At 38.6% G+C, this 15,662-nt stretch overlaps 1 protein-coding gene across 10 annotated transcripts in view; it reads right to left on the bottom strand.

The window, feature by feature from the left end:
* Window positions 1–15,662, bottom strand: part of Lpp (LIM domain containing preferred translocation partner in lipoma) — a 684,300-nt gene that overhangs the window by 93,555 nt on the left and 575,083 nt on the right. For all 10 annotated transcript variants that reach the window (XM_029566751.1, XM_017799795.2, XM_029566752.1 and 7 more), the window contains one exon: window positions 9,858–10,027. In XM_029566751.1, coding sequence (XP_029422611.1) covers window positions 9,858–10,027 — 170 coding nt within the window. The remainder of the gene's footprint in view (window positions 1–9,857; window positions 10,028–15,662) is intronic.

Here is a 15,662-nt window from a genome sequence, read left to right as displayed (position 1 = left end):
AAACCACTTTTGGGGAAGAGGTTTACAATTTGCTAAAAAATAACTGATATAATTAAAAGTATTACTATATGTCCTTGCGATTTTCAGGTTACTTCAGAGGAGTAGTCAATTCATCCATCCAGTTGAGACATTCCAAGCAAATTTTCTGCTTTCGGTATCTTTTTCCCCATATACTAGGCCTTATCGTTATGAGATGGTCAAAAAGAGAACCTGTTCAGTTCTAATGATGACATCAGATTGGGCTGACACTCCTCTGAAGGGAAATAAATTCAAGTGGTCTGGAAGTTAACTAACAACGAAATTGTCTGTCTGTCTATCATCTATCTAATCTATCACAGTCTGGCTTGGGTGGGGTGGGGGAAGGTTAGCCTGTCACATTCCGAACATCAGGGAACATCCAATCAAACTCCTTGGCAGCTCTCACGTGTGGGGAGAGTCTGTGTGTCTGACCTTGATTGAGTCCAGCAGCTCTTATGATGATTGGACAGCTGGAAGCTAGACATCTGGCTTCCCTCTAACATCTTTGCTCTCAGTCTTTATATTTACACTCTAGCGATGACTGTGCTCATAGGCTCCTGTTGCCAAGTTTTCCTCTTCCCCTCTTATTTTCATACGGAGTCTCGAGTCCAAGTGCATCAAAGGGCAAACAAACAATACATAGGCTAAACACTGTGAGGAGACTCTGTCATGAAGAGTAGAAGCAGGTCACCTTCCAACTTTCCTACCTCTTAAAGCAATGATAGGCTCACCTGCTGTGAAAAGCACTGCAGAAAAGATTAAAGGGGAATCCCATGTGACCTCACTGTCCCATATAATCGGTAAGGGTATAGTATGGAATATATCAAGATGTCCATGTTCTTATAATGCCAGTTGTAGTCAGGTTCAATCCTACACAATAGATGGGGGGAAATTATGTTCATGAAAAGCCACATCTAGTTGGGGAATTTCAGAAAGGATTCAGATATTTAAAGGACCGGAGATGGGAAGAGACAAAAGGTAGAAAGCAGCCTGAGCCTAGAGAGAAAAGCTTCAGATGACAATATTCAGGAAAAGAGAGGCCATTTAGGAGCAAGCATTGTGAAGGGATGTGTAAAGAAAGGGTGGGAAGAAAGAGTGGAAAAGAAATTTGGAGCCATTTCTTGTGTGAGCTGAGGTAGAAGTATAGATATATGGATCTCAAAATTGAATGCATAACAATTCCACTCCATTTCTATCTTGGTCTTGTGAAAGATGTAGAGTTTCTGTCCTGTGCATAAATCTAGGGAAGGGTCTAGACTTTTATCTTTTTTAAAATGAGGATTACCTAGTGGTTCCAACAGAGGTGACCTTTGAGACATTCTGAGAAAATCAAGCTTCCGGAGCCTCATGACTTGCCTCAGATTCCAGGAGCTCCTAAACCAGTAGGGTTCAAGTAACTGAGACTGAAGAGCTTTGTGAGTTGGCTATTCCACTTAGGGAAAATCTCCATTGTAGATTTTGAGTGTGTTCCTCAGGCTAGGCTCTGATGCAATTAGCTAATATTCATAACCTTCACTGAGTCTTACTCAGCCCCCACCTCTCTGAATGCTCACTTAACCATGTAACCTCATGAGGGAAGAAAAAACACGTTCATCCCATATGTGGGGAAACTGAGACTAAAAGAAATGGGTAGATGCCGAACAGTAGCTGCTCTGTCTGGGACTAATTTTAATTTCCACATTTCATCTTTAAAATCACTTGCTACCTTACACCAAGCCCCATCAGTGAAAGACTATATTACCTAGGACCCTTGAACTTATTCAAGACTGGTTTTCTCTCTCTCTCTCTCTCTCTCTCTCTCTCTCTCTCTCTCTCTCCCACACACAGAGGCTCTTTACCACACCATTCTTTTTCTTTCATATAGGAAATTTAAAGCTATGGACAATTCTTTCTGATGACACAGAGCAGTTCAGGACTCCAGTAACATAGATTTCATGCTGTAGACAGCTAATTATTGTTCTTTTATCCATTAAGAGCTATAAGATAAATATGCAAGAAAACAAGGAATAAGTAGGCTCCATTCCTATTTTCTTTCCATCCTTTTATCTCTAAAGTAGGAAGTTTACTGAACCACTGCCAACAATTCACTCAGCCTAATGAAGTGTATAAGTAATGGGATTAAATAATCTTAAACCATTATTACAGTGGCCTGTTGCTGACATTCATCCAAACTCTGGCAAACACTGAGTGGTGAGTTCATGCTTCATTTAAAAATAAACAAACTAGGGCAGTGGGAAGGTTCTAGCATAAAGTTTCAAAGGCAGTGAACCTGGAAATCTGAGACCCTTCACTCTGGTTAGAGCTGAAGCAAGGGCTGTCCTAGTTCTCCAATGCAGCAACATTTCCCAGGTTTGATGGTATCATCAAGGCTCATGGTTTCTATTCCTGCCTCTGTCATTAATAAACCATATAACCTCAGGCAAATAGTAAGTTTTCTTAGGTTTTTAGCTTTTTCAGCTATAAAATGACATCACTGAATTTCTAAGGTTCCTTTTGGCCCTTAAGAAACATTCTAATTCTATGGCAGCAGCAGTTCGTAGGAATGAGGAAGAAAATACTGTATTCAACTAGGACTTCTTCTTGTTCTGACAATCAACTGGCAGGTCTGTGCTTCGGTTTACTTGCCAATAAAGTGCTGACTCAGAGCCTGCAGGGATGTTGAGCAGGAACGGAGACCAGCTGAGAGGGTACCGGTTAAAAGTGATAAGTAAATGCCATTAGCAAAGGACAGTCAATAACTGTGGGTCCTACTGGAAATACTGTTGCTGTTCATTAGGTGACTCCTAATGGTAAAGAAATGAGCAGTATATTCCAAAGCACATTCAATCCCCAAAGCTAACTTAACTCTGCTCTAATAACTTAGACTTAATCAGGTTGTACAGTAATATTACCTTCAAATATTATCATTAACTAAAAATGGCAATAGAGAAGAAATAACCAGGAAGAAGGAAATTCAAAAATAACAAATGATATTTCCAGTTATTTACATTAGATAGATAGAAAGATTTGGACTTGGAACTCAAAAGGCCAGGGTCAAGTTCTAGCTCTGACCCTCATACTCTGTGGAACTGAGCAAGTTGAGGCTTTTTGAGACTGTTTCTTGCTACTGGAAATGACTGTAAAAATAATTGTACCTACTTCCTAAGAGCCTTTTTAGAATAACAGGAGATAAAGAAGCATATTGTAAAAGTTACAGTACCGAAAAAATGTTAGTTATGACTATTTTCAACTCTAAGCCTAAGAATATTTTATCTTAAGACTTCAGGCATTTGGGGGAGAGAACAATGTGTGAACACTCAAGGAAGGACAGGGGCTTATAGCTTTTCATCTGTAGTTGTGTAAACTGGAAGGCACAATTTGGCCAGTGGTTGGAAACAGAAGGCTGTGATTGCACTGATCTAAAGTGGGTAGGGGAGTGGCTAACAGTAGCTCTGTGTCTTCAGAATGCTGAACTTGAGTTTCAGGGTAGTTGCAGAGACTCTTCAATAAATACCAGATTAGAAGAGTGCTTTCTAGTCTTCATTTTGTCTTTTACTTTGACAATATCCACAGCTAAACTTGTAAACAGGGACTAATAATTTCCCTTGTCTGTCATATGTTCTAATAGGTATAATAACATGCAATGAGAGCTCAGGAGTGGAAGAGATAACCTCCTGGTAGATTACGTGGTAAAACCTGACAAGAGACTGATTGAAAATATTTTTCTTTCTTGAACCATTTTTCTGGTTCCTGGGAGAGCACTAGTGGGGTGACAGATAATAAAACATCAAAAATGAAATATGTGTGTGTGTGTGTGTGTGTGTGTGTGTGTGTGTGTGTGTGCTCTGTCAGAGGGAAAGGGAGTTAGAGAGAACCACATCATGATGAGAGCAGAGGTGGGCAGTTAGGGAGAGGAACGTTCATGTGTATTTTTCAGGTTCAGTCCCAACTCCCCATTCCTTTTCCAATACCCTCATAAAGCACTGGCTATCACTGCTTTTAAGACATTATATTGAGAGAACTTGAGTGCATAAAAGGACAACTTTCCTGCAGAGGTACAAAAATCTACCTCTTAATGGAGGTTGAAAATGTAGACTACTTTAACTGTAGCCATTTAGTGATATAAGAGAGCAAAAGACTGCTAATGTGTTGGTCTCCAGTGTGCCAAGTTCAGGCACCTTCGACTGTTTAGTCTCTTTGGAGTTGCCTTCCTATTTCCAGAGGACCACTAGTCAGTAGGATTTCAACTCTAATAAAAATGCCTGTACCATGTTCCCCGCTGGATACTTTGGGTTGGATTCCAGCAACTCTGCAGAAGAGCTCTGGCTCAGTGGAGGATCCCGGGCCATTTCATAAACACACTTTCACTGAGAGTTTCTGATGTGCTGTGTCCCTAGGCCCAGACTCCTTGGCAATGCTAAGGAGAAAACAACTGTTCTTTTGCTAAATTTACACTTAGGAATAAGCTTGTCTCAGGAAGAGCACAAGGACAAATACACAGGAGGCATTGTTGCTGCCGTTCATACCATAAAGATGCAAATCATCTCAAGCAAAACACAGATCTTGCTTCATATGTCCTCATATTTCAACTACGAAGTCAATTCCATTTGTATAGTAACTTCAGTTAAGACATGTCACATTATGGGTACTGCTTCTCTATCACATAATGACAATAAAGCCACTAATCAAATCAATCCCTTACATTAGCCAGTGTTCATGATGCACAAAATCACTTTGTGAAGTAAGAGTCAATAAATGAGAGCACTGGTGCTCACAGGTCAATGTCATACCTGAGGTTATAACCAGAGAGTTAGGATCAGGACAAATGACTCTGCTTAAATCCTTTTTCTTCCTAATAAAGTTTAATACTTTTAATTTTAATGTGTTTATTCAAAATTACAAGAATAATAAGTACTTACTTAAAAGGTCTATTGACTTTACTACCAATAATGCAAGCATCAAGTAAAATAACTAGGACATAATGCACTTATTAAATCAATTCAAATAAATCTAAATGAATCTTTAACAGGGGGTAACATATAGGTTAACACATCAACTCAGGATTTTTAATGGATTTGTCAATCGGAAACATTTTTCTAAAGAAATACCACACGGTATTAGGTGCGGTGGCATATGTTAGTACTCAGGTGTACTGAAGCAGGATGATCATGGGCTGCATGGTGATACTTTGTCTTAAAAAAAGAAATGAAAATATAAGATGGTAGAGCAAAAAGTCCCCCCAAATTAATGTTACACTTGACCTCATAATCTAAATTTTAAAAATTATGCTAAGGAAGTAATTATAAAAATATTTTAAAATTCTGTTTTCTTTAAGCATGTTATAATGCTAAAACATTATAAAGTGCCTTTAATGTTTTGTTTTAAAAATGTAATGTATAAACATAATGTAAGACTAAAGAGATGAGGAGCTAAAAGCAGAGTTGCCAGTGGAGAACTGTGCACATATTTATATTAGGTTAATAACACAGAAACAAATGTGTACAAGACAATTAAAGTGTCATAAGGAATCAAATACTTCCAGTCACTGATGCTCGTACACAAAGATTAAGGATTCAAGAAGCAGGACTACAGAGATGAGTCAAGGGTTAAGAGCACTGGCTGCTCTTGCAGAGGGCCCAGGTTCCATTTCAGCACCCACATGGCAACTAACAACCATCTGTAAGTCCAGTTCCAGGGGATCCGATGCCCTCTTCTGACCTCTGCAGGCATTGCACTACACAGGTGCACTCACATGCATGCAGGCAATACACTCATACACATAAAATAAAAATAACAAAATATTTTAAAAAAAGAATTCAAGAGAATTTTTTCCCATCCATGTTAGTATGTCAGCAGTTGGTTACATTATGCAGGTCTTGTTTAGACAACCAGATTGTTGCTATTTCACCTGTGCAACTTCTCGGTCATACTAGGAACACACTATCTAGTAGGTGCATGACTTTAGTCCCAGTGCTCAGGAGGCAGAAGCAGGTAGATCTCTGTGAGTTCCAGGCCAGGCAGGGCTATACAGTGAGACCCTTTCTCAAAAAGCAAAACAAACAAACAAACAAACAAACAAAAAGCAATGACACTATCTAGTAGAAGGCATCCTGGTCCTTTGAAAATAAGTTTTCTTCATGGATGAGCTCCCTGATAGGTTAATCCACTCCCAAATGGTCAATCCTATACGCATGTACATATAAGAACACTAAATGGATTCAATAGGTTGTGTGTGTATACACACATATGTATATATGCAACAATAATAATTAAGAAGAGGTCACAAAATTTGTAAGGAGTGAAGAGGACATGGGAGGAGTTGGAAGGGGTAGAGAGAGGTAAAAATGATATGAATATTGTACTCATATATGACATTTTTTAAAAACTAGAAAATTTGAATTTTAAGGAAAGGATATATGAAACTCATATATGAAATTGTCAAAGAAAGAACTTAATAAAAAAGAAAAAGAAAATGAAAAAAAGAATTCAAGGAACCTTAATAATATAACATTAGACCAATAAACATTAGACCAAATCTACAGATATTACTGTTTTATTTTATCTTGGATTATGTAAATATGATTTTAGGCTTACCAATAACTCATTTAGGAAGAAAGGTAGTTTATATTTGACTGGCCTCAGTCCTGGATTAAGGTCATCAAACACAGAAATAATTGAGTCACTACCTTCAGTGTTCTTATTCATAAAGTGAAAAGAGAAAAAAAGAAAGAGAGAAAGAAAGAAAGAAGGAAGGAAGGAAGGAAGAAGAAAGAAAGAAAGAAAGAAAGAAAGAAAGAAAGAAAGAAAAAGAAAGACACTCCCACTGACTGATGCCCAAAGACCATATTTTCTCAGCTCTGTTCCCATTGTCTTTGGGATACTGGTACTCAGCATTGTGATCAGAAGCTCTCCCTGGACCACACGGGCAGTGTGTCCTGAGATCTTAGGCTCCTAGAAACACACACAGCTCTAGGATTGTAATTACTACAAAGTCTGCCTTCAAACAAACTTGATCGAATTTGTGCTCCCTATTTCCCTATTCTCTTTGCACTTCTAACATGTGGCTTATTAGAATTACAGAAGTTTAATAGAAACTGAAGTGCTAATACCTGCATCTGAGGGCAGGGGGCCTGTGTTAACTCTGGAATCAATACTGAACAAGGGTTTTTGAGTAAAGCTTAACTGAATTCTGATAAAAATTAAATTACTTTTCCGAGTAGCTATGGAAAGATCTCAGGAAAGAAAAATCTCGATTGCAGGTTCTTATGAGGGGAAGAAACTACAAAAAGAAAATGATAAGACTTTCCATTATTTGAATTCACTCAGCTCTTCCAAGAAGGTGATTAAATATCTCCCAGATAGTCTTCCTTGTTATCAGCATAGAACGCTCCATGAAACCAGAACAGTGGGTGCTCACATCCTAAATCATCACAGAGATCTTATGCTTGCAGCGGAGATTGAATCCTGAGCTTACACACTATAGAAACCCATTAAAAATATGAAACTGAACTCTTGTTATACATACAGGAAATCTAACATAAAAAAGGGAGATGGGTATATCTGACAGATAAAACAGCTTCCTATAGACAAGTGAATCTGAATCTCACTGTGAACATCAGGAATAGTAAATTGGTCCTGAAATTTCATTACAATTAACCTCGGATATAACATTCATTAAACTAATGTTTCCTGAGAAGGCCAAGTATGGTTTGTAAAGATTACCTCGTTCCATCTTCAGAAGTCTTACAGGAAAAGACCACCACTATCTCCATTATGCAGATAAGAAAACTGAGACTTAGAAAGAGCAAGTAATTTTCCCATGACAAAAATGATTAAGTGACTGAATGCAATTCAAACTCATGTTCTCCACATACTGTTGCATTGCTCCTCAGCATTGTATTAAAGATTTTTTTTTTGCTTATAATAGATAAAAATATCTGAAAAAGACTTCCATGGAAGCACCATTAAAGTAACAACAATCAACAACAAAGTCAAAAGGTGAGGGGGATGAAAAAGGAACTATAAAGAATCACTCAAGATAACAACGAAGAGCCTTAGGTGACTTTGCAAGGCTCTGTTGATGTCATTGTCCCAATTTTGAATGATAAATAATTTCACAATGGTGTCCTAAGTCATTATGAAGAGCAGTTCACTTAAAAGATGGGGAACTATAAGAGGCCTTCCTCTTTTCAACAAGGAATTCAAGGGTGATATTTGAAGGTTTGTATGTCCTAATATGGTGAGTTTTGACTGACTAATTTTTTCATACACACATACATACATAAATATATGTATGTATGTGTGTATGTATATATATATAAATATATATATACATGCTACAGCCTTTGGAGCTGGAGTTACAGGTGGTTATGCACTGCCCAGCATGGCTTTGGGAACCCAACTCTGGTCCTCTGGAAGAGTAGCAAGTGCTTTTAATTGATGATCCATTGCTCTAGCCCTTCAGTCCATCTTTTTACAGTGTCCATCTAGCCAGATACTGCTGTATAAAATCTCTAGTTGTTTTCATTGGCCTTATTTATATATAATTCCTATTTCCAGATCGTGTTCATTTCATCTTTATATTTTGAACAAGCTGCATTGATTGTAGTATTTGCACAAGAGGCACATCTAGGAGTGTGAGAAACTAACACAGGCCTGACTCTGACTCTAGTGACAGATCTCAAGGAGTCACTTTCCCCCTCTCTATGCTTCTGCATTCTTACTTCCAAAGACAGAAGTTAGGCAAATGATCTACAGATAGTTTTCTCCAGCTCTAACAGCTTATAGCATTATTATGATGCTACATGTGGTTAAGCTGCCACTGGGAGAAAAATGAAAGAAATTTGAATCTACTAGAATCAAAACAATATTTAATCCCACAAAATCTTAGTCATGGAGAACTCCAAGCTCTGTGCCACACACAGTGTTCCAATGAGTTAAGATTTTTTAGAAAATGGTTACCAACCAAGGCCTAAGTTGTAACAAACTTGAATCCTGAAAGTCTGTGAATTTCTGAATCCCAATACCTTGCACCCAAGGTTTCTTTTACATTAGAATGCTTTGGCATGGGGTAAAATCATGACTATTTTGTGAGCTTTCAAAAGTTTTATTTTTTCCATGAACATCTCAACAGATAGAGCAAATCATTTTGTAAAAACTATAGAAAGATAGTATTGTATTTTGGTCTTAAGTTTTCTTATTCAGTTCAATTCAAAGTACTCTATCAGAAGATAGCTTAATACATTAAGTAGCCCTATAAAAAGCTATGAAAGTGTGACTTACTTTTAGTCACTAAGCTATGCTATTCAAAGAGTTTTATTCTTTTAAAATAGAAAGCCATTACTACCTCAGTCAGAATGGCCATGCCTTTCCCTTTAAGGTGCTCTATGATAAAGGATTTCTCTATATCATAGAAAATCTGCAGGGGGTGGAAATAATGATTCTCAGGGATAATTAGTTTAGAAATTTGGAAAACCAATGACAAGTTCAGCCACCTGCCAAGTCGTCCCCAGTGGACTGGGGCTTTGAATGCAGGGTAAGACAGACTACAGGCAACTATGACTCTGCTAACTGAAAAGCCTTCAGATATGTGATGAAGAACATACTGCTTGTACACACAGGCCAGATAATCTTCCCAGTAGACCGCTAGCTGAAAGGCAGCCCTATCCCAGCACACTTTTCTGACCTAATATGAATGATAACCATGGAGAAACAAAAATCACAATATGCCAAATTACACACACGTACACATTTTGAAGTTCAGTGAATAATATGCATCTGATGGCTACAGTCTATTTGGACTGACTGGCATTTGGTCAAGGAAGACAAAGCAGAAGACGACCAAACTTGGGGGAACTTACGATGTAGCATGGCTCACAGTATGCTTTCTTCTCCACAGCGTAGAAAGGCTGTCCTCGGAGCTTGTTGCTACAGATGATGCAGGTGAAGCAATCCACATGGAAGACCTGATCCATGGCAGTGCATCCTGTCCCTTCCCCAACTACGTTCTCCCCGCAGCGTGCACAACGGCCTGGAAGAGAAAGGGAGTTGCTTAGCACAAGAAAACTCTTGGATCCTTTTAAAGAAACCAACATGGGGGAGACAGTAGGTTCATCCTGTGGCAGAGTGGAGCAGGTAACACAACCACCACCACAAGCACCAGCTAGCAAGCACCACAGTCACCACCGTGCGTAGCAGGTCCACCTGTTTCAATCGAGGAGACACCAAGGCCCCAGAGAAACTGATGGAGCAGAACTCACATTTGACTTTGGGGCCAGTATACTGCTTCTGATTTCATAGGTATAGGATCATGACTCATGGTGTTGGGACTGAAATGTGAAATCTACAGAAACATTCACCCAAGATTTGTCCCTGGAGAGACCACCCAGCTAGAAGGTGGGGATTGAGTCTAAACACAAACTTTAATTCCTTCTACAAGAGTCGTGGTTGCCAATCCTCTGTAGTTGATCCTAGGTGATGGACAGATCACATGGTAGGTAGTCTCCACTATTTCCAGAGCACTGTGACTGCTAAAAGGTTTTCTTTCCAGTGGGGTAATTAATACAGCCTCACTCTGTTACCCAATTGCTTTAGCTCTGACTTCTGGGGTTTATAAAACAAGTCCCATATCATACGCTTGATACCCTCTGAGACACTGCAATTCAGTGAGCATCACTTCAGTCTGCCCCTAGTTTGAACATCTCTAAATCCTTCAGTGGCTTATTTACTATGGGGTGTAGTCCCTTGTGCCCCTAGCTCTCAGTATCTGCCCAGTGTTCTGCAAAGCTTCAGCATTCTTAAACTAATTAATGGGACACCTGACACATACATGTACAATCAAGTTAGAGTTAAAAAACAGTGCGTTTTAAATAATAATGGAATACAATTTAGGACAATATTTTAGGGGTAGGAATAGCTCAGTGATAGAACATAGAATTAAGGAGTTCAGTCGAAAGAACCACAAGATATAAAAATAAATCAACTAACTAAATAAATGAATAAATAAAACAAAAAGGAGAAGAATTTGCATGAGTAGGAGGCTCTGTATCCCAACACTGTGGGATTCCTGAGGCAGAGTCAAGGGCCACAACCAGCTTGACTCCTTACAGCTCCTATTATGTGGAAACAACAATAACAACCCTAATAGGTAATTATAGGCAACTAGGAACATCAGCAAGAATTTTCAGGCTTTTTTTGCACATAAACTATAAAAACCTAGCTTCATGGATGGCCAACATTATTCTTGGGGCTCGCTGTACGACCTCATTTCACATTCACAACACTCTGTGTGTACATACTGTTATTTTGTAGAAGAGAAAACAGAGTTACAAAAAATGTTTAACTAACTTCAAGCCCAAGCAGTTTAGCTCAAGTGTCTGTGCTCCTAACAGCAGGGCTCTGCTGCCTGTTCTGAGTTCTGTTATGAGCATTCGCTCAGATCTGGTGCTACAGAGTAAATGGAGTGACTTCTCACTGATGATGCCTTTCAGCACCCCATCATGTTGGACTGACAGTCACTTCACACTCAAAACAGGCAGGGCTAAATGTTTCAATATGGGAGAGAAGAGGTAAATATAATTCTCTCTAGTCGCATTTGGCCCCGGAAAATATTTTTCTGTATTCTGTTGTAGGATTGAAGCACATCTTTGAAATAACAAAATAGCATTAATCAAGCACTGGAAAAAGAGTTAAACGATTAAAAAAAAATGAACTGCCTCTGTCATAGCTGGTATTATTATGAAGTTTCAGCATTATGGTTTTGATATTTAATAAAAAATTGTATAATATTTGGAATAAGGTTTTGGCTGTTTTCATAAACCAGCCAACATTTACCTTTTACTTAATATTAGACATATTAGAAAGATCTCTTTAAATTCATATATTTTTCTGTTTAGAGTAAGAAAATTAGCTTTTCATATGGCACTGCTTTTGTGATTATGTGGAAACAAAGCAACAATGCCCCCTTTCCAAAGTTAATTGGTTTACTATAACCTTAACAGTGCTCTGTTTGAATTTCAGAAAATAGATCCATGTGAACACTATTAAGAACATACTGGCTTCCTATGAAAATTATAATTTTATATTGTAAACTAAATATAAACCAACACAATTATTTTTCTATATTGATCTTTTTTTCTGTAAGTCATAAAAGATCACTTAACAGGGTATCTGGGAGTACATGGGATCTATTGACCATGGTGGCCAGCGAGGTGGTAGAAGTAGCAATTTTGGTCTAGACCATGAGTACTCAAAGGATACTACATGGAATCAAGACCCAGAGTGTACGTGGCTTATGGAGAGTTTGACAGCTATCTTGAGGATATGGAAACAAACTTTAATTACAGGCTCCAAGGCAAAGGTTGACCTAGAAAGGAAAGTCTTGATTTTCAACCTACTCAGCAGACACTCCAAGGGTCTACCCTTTGTCTGCTTTGTGTGACATGCAGAAATGGATCAGACATGATTGATGATTTTATAGTGATTCTGAGACTACATATACTCAACAGTCGGTGACAAAATGTATGACACTTTACAGAAAAATATGCTATGGAAATATGTAAGGAATATCACATCTCAGAGAGCCTAATACAAGTTTTCTGGGAGAAATAGGCATTTGAATTTGACCTTAAAGAGAGGAATTTGGACAGGTAGAGATGGAAAGAGAAAAACATTGTAGATTTTCCAGGGAGTGAATAAATGTCTGTGGCTTACTAGATGCAAAACATTGCAGTGCCTGGCGATGGCACAACAAGGTTTTGTCTCCTCACTATGAAAGCAGATGGCCTGTATTCCCAGAAACAATCTTCTTCTTTATGTTTAGGAGAACATTCTTCCAGAGTAGGTCAGGCTAATGCACTGCACTCAGACATGACCAGTTCTATTGCCTCTTGTATTTTTCCTATTCTTGGGATAAATTAGGGACACCAGTCTCAAGGGCAGCCAGTCTGGCACCTTAAAATTCGCAAGCACAGAAAAAACAGCAAAGAACAAAAGTTAAAAATAGATTTACACACCAGCAACAGAGAAAAGGTGCTCAAATATTCCCTTTTTACATTAACAAAAATTTCTAAACTATTCTTTTTACAGAGGCATTCAGAACGCAGACAGCTACTCATGCAGTGCATCTGGCCTCTAGAGGGACTTATACTACACATTATTAAAAGCACACCACAGCCTTAATGCCCAACTTTTAGACAAGTTTCTCAGTGCTTTGAACAGGAAAAACCAGAGGAATATTGACAAGCTTCAAGGCAGCAGAGTGTGAAGGAAGCACAGTTGACTAGGCAGCCGGCAGTCGGAGCTCTGATGCAGGGCTGGTGTGCTGAGCTTCTCAGCAATTCTTAGCTCAGCAGATCAAACCAACCGAGGCCAGAGGGCCAGAGAGCCTGTACATTTTGTCTGTGAATGAAGTCACACAAAGCATATATACCAAAAGTTTGTTCATACATTATTACGGCCTGTGGTGCCAACCATGGATCCTACACAGACTTCTCTTTCTTGGACCCACCACAACCTCCTTAATGTCTACAAATCAGACTACCGAAGTCAGGTTTCCTTATGCTGGGACACTGCACATTCTTCCTCATAGTTACTGAAGTCTCTGGTTGGCTTACTATAGCAAATGGAAATGCTTTATGGAAGTTTTTAAAAAAATTATTATTATTGCTTTATGTGTGAGTGTTTCACCTGCATGTGTGCACCCGTGTCGTGCAATGCCCATGAAGGTTAGATGTGGGCATTGGGTCCCCTGGAACTGGAGTTATACACGGTTGTTAGATACCATGTGAGTGCTGGGAACCAAACCCGGGTCCTCTGCAAGAGCAGCCAGTGCTCTTAACTGTTGAGCCATCTCTGCAGCCTTGCTTTATGGAAGTTTTAATCACTGGGTGAAACCTGGAAGACCAGACCATGTTTCAAGTAGGTATTAGGTAAGACATCAGTGGAGAGAAACGGTTTTGGAAACTCAACAGACTGAGCAAGGGAAGTAGAGTACCAGGAGGACAGGAGTGTCCAGAATTATTCTCTTGTTTGGGAATTGGTATTTATTTTCTTTATAAAGTACAAATAGACTTTTATTTAAAAATATTTTCCTAGTGATTACTGTACAGGTCCTCTTTTCTTGATTTATTATACTGGGTGACAGAAGGGCATTTTCACATAGGCATACAATGTACTCTGGTCATATTTCCAGTACTTAACCCTCCTCCCCTTTTGGGTCCCCTTTCCCCATGAGTTAGTCCCTTCCTCCCCTAGACTTTTTTCTTCTATTTTATCTGTACACATATGATTTTGTCCATAAAATCTGGGATCCACAAATGAGAGAAGACATGCAATATTTGTGTCTTTGAGATTTAATTAGCTTGATAAGATTATCTCCAGTTGCATCTATTTTCATACAAATGAAATAACTTCCTTCTTTATGGCTAAAAAATGCATTATGTATAGACACTGATTTCTTTATTCACTCCTCCACTGATGAACATTTAGGTTGATTCCATAACTTAGCTACTGTAAATAGTATTGCAATAAGCATCAATATGCAAGTATCTCTGTAACATGTAGTCTTTGTCTTTCAGGTAAATGCCTGGGAGTGGTAGAGGTGGGGCTTATGGTAGATCTAGTTTGTGTTTTTTTGAGAATCCTCCATACTGATTGTCATGGTGGCCTAACTAGGCTACAGTCCCGTCAGTAGTGTGTATGGGCTCTCTCTTGCTTCCATCTTCTGCAGCATTTGCTGTAACTTGTTTTAATGACTGCCATTCTGACTGGAGTGAAATGGAATCTCTGTGGGCTTATTTGACAGTTAGTGAGGCTGAACACTTTTTTCATGTTTACTGGCTACTTGAACTTTATCTTTCAAGAACTGTTGGCTCATCTCATTAGTCTATTTATTCTTCAGGATGTTTCATTTATTTAGTTTCTTGAGTCCTCTGTATGCTCATATATGCTAGATACTACTCTTCTGTTAGATGTACAGCTGCTTCATTATAAAGAGAAGAAAAGGCAGCATAGACAGATTGTGAACTCTCAGCCAGAGAGTTCAACACTGAAGCTTCAACTGGGCCCTAGGTAGTCTGTCTTCGGTAGCTACCCGCTTACTAACTTTGCAATCTAAAATTCCTAAAAAAGTCTGGCCTGGCAAAATACTCATATGAAGTTTAGAACATATCCAATAAGAATATCATTCTGTCTTTTGACCACTGCAAGATTTCTTCTCAAGTTAACTTCTATTATGGATATTGTTCATTCCCCCCTAAAATTCTAAAGCCACTCTTATATATTTAGTATTTGTTTCATGGTTGATCTGTTCACAGAAAAATTGATACTTACTCGTATATTCACAACTGCTATTACAATAATTTTTGAGGTGTACTTTGAATTTGCTCCTTGGTATGTACGATCATGAAAATTCTGTATTATCTTTGACTCCATTCAAAGGTTAAAGCTGCATATTTACTTCTAGCTTTTGTGGCAGAAAAATCTCCAAATTAAAAAAAATTATATTGGCCCCTTTAATCTTTGGTTATACTTTCCTTTTGGGTGTTTAAGGCTGTACAGTTGGCCCAGATAAACCCATTTATTTTTACTCTTAAGGTCGTTTGAGGATCTGTTCCTCAGGGGTCACATGGGCTTCGGAGGAGCCCCTGGCTCCTTTCTTTTACCAG

The sequence above is a fragment of the Nannospalax galili genome, unplaced genomic scaffold (genome assembly GCF_000622305.1).
Source record: "Nannospalax galili isolate Female #2095 unplaced genomic scaffold, S.galili_v1.0 scaffold559, whole genome shotgun sequence".
In the NCBI taxonomy this organism is placed as follows: domain Eukaryota; kingdom Metazoa; phylum Chordata; class Mammalia; order Rodentia; family Spalacidae; genus Nannospalax; species Nannospalax galili.
The sequence above is the reverse complement of the archived record's forward strand: the minus strand, read 5'-3'. Positions and strand labels throughout refer to the sequence as shown.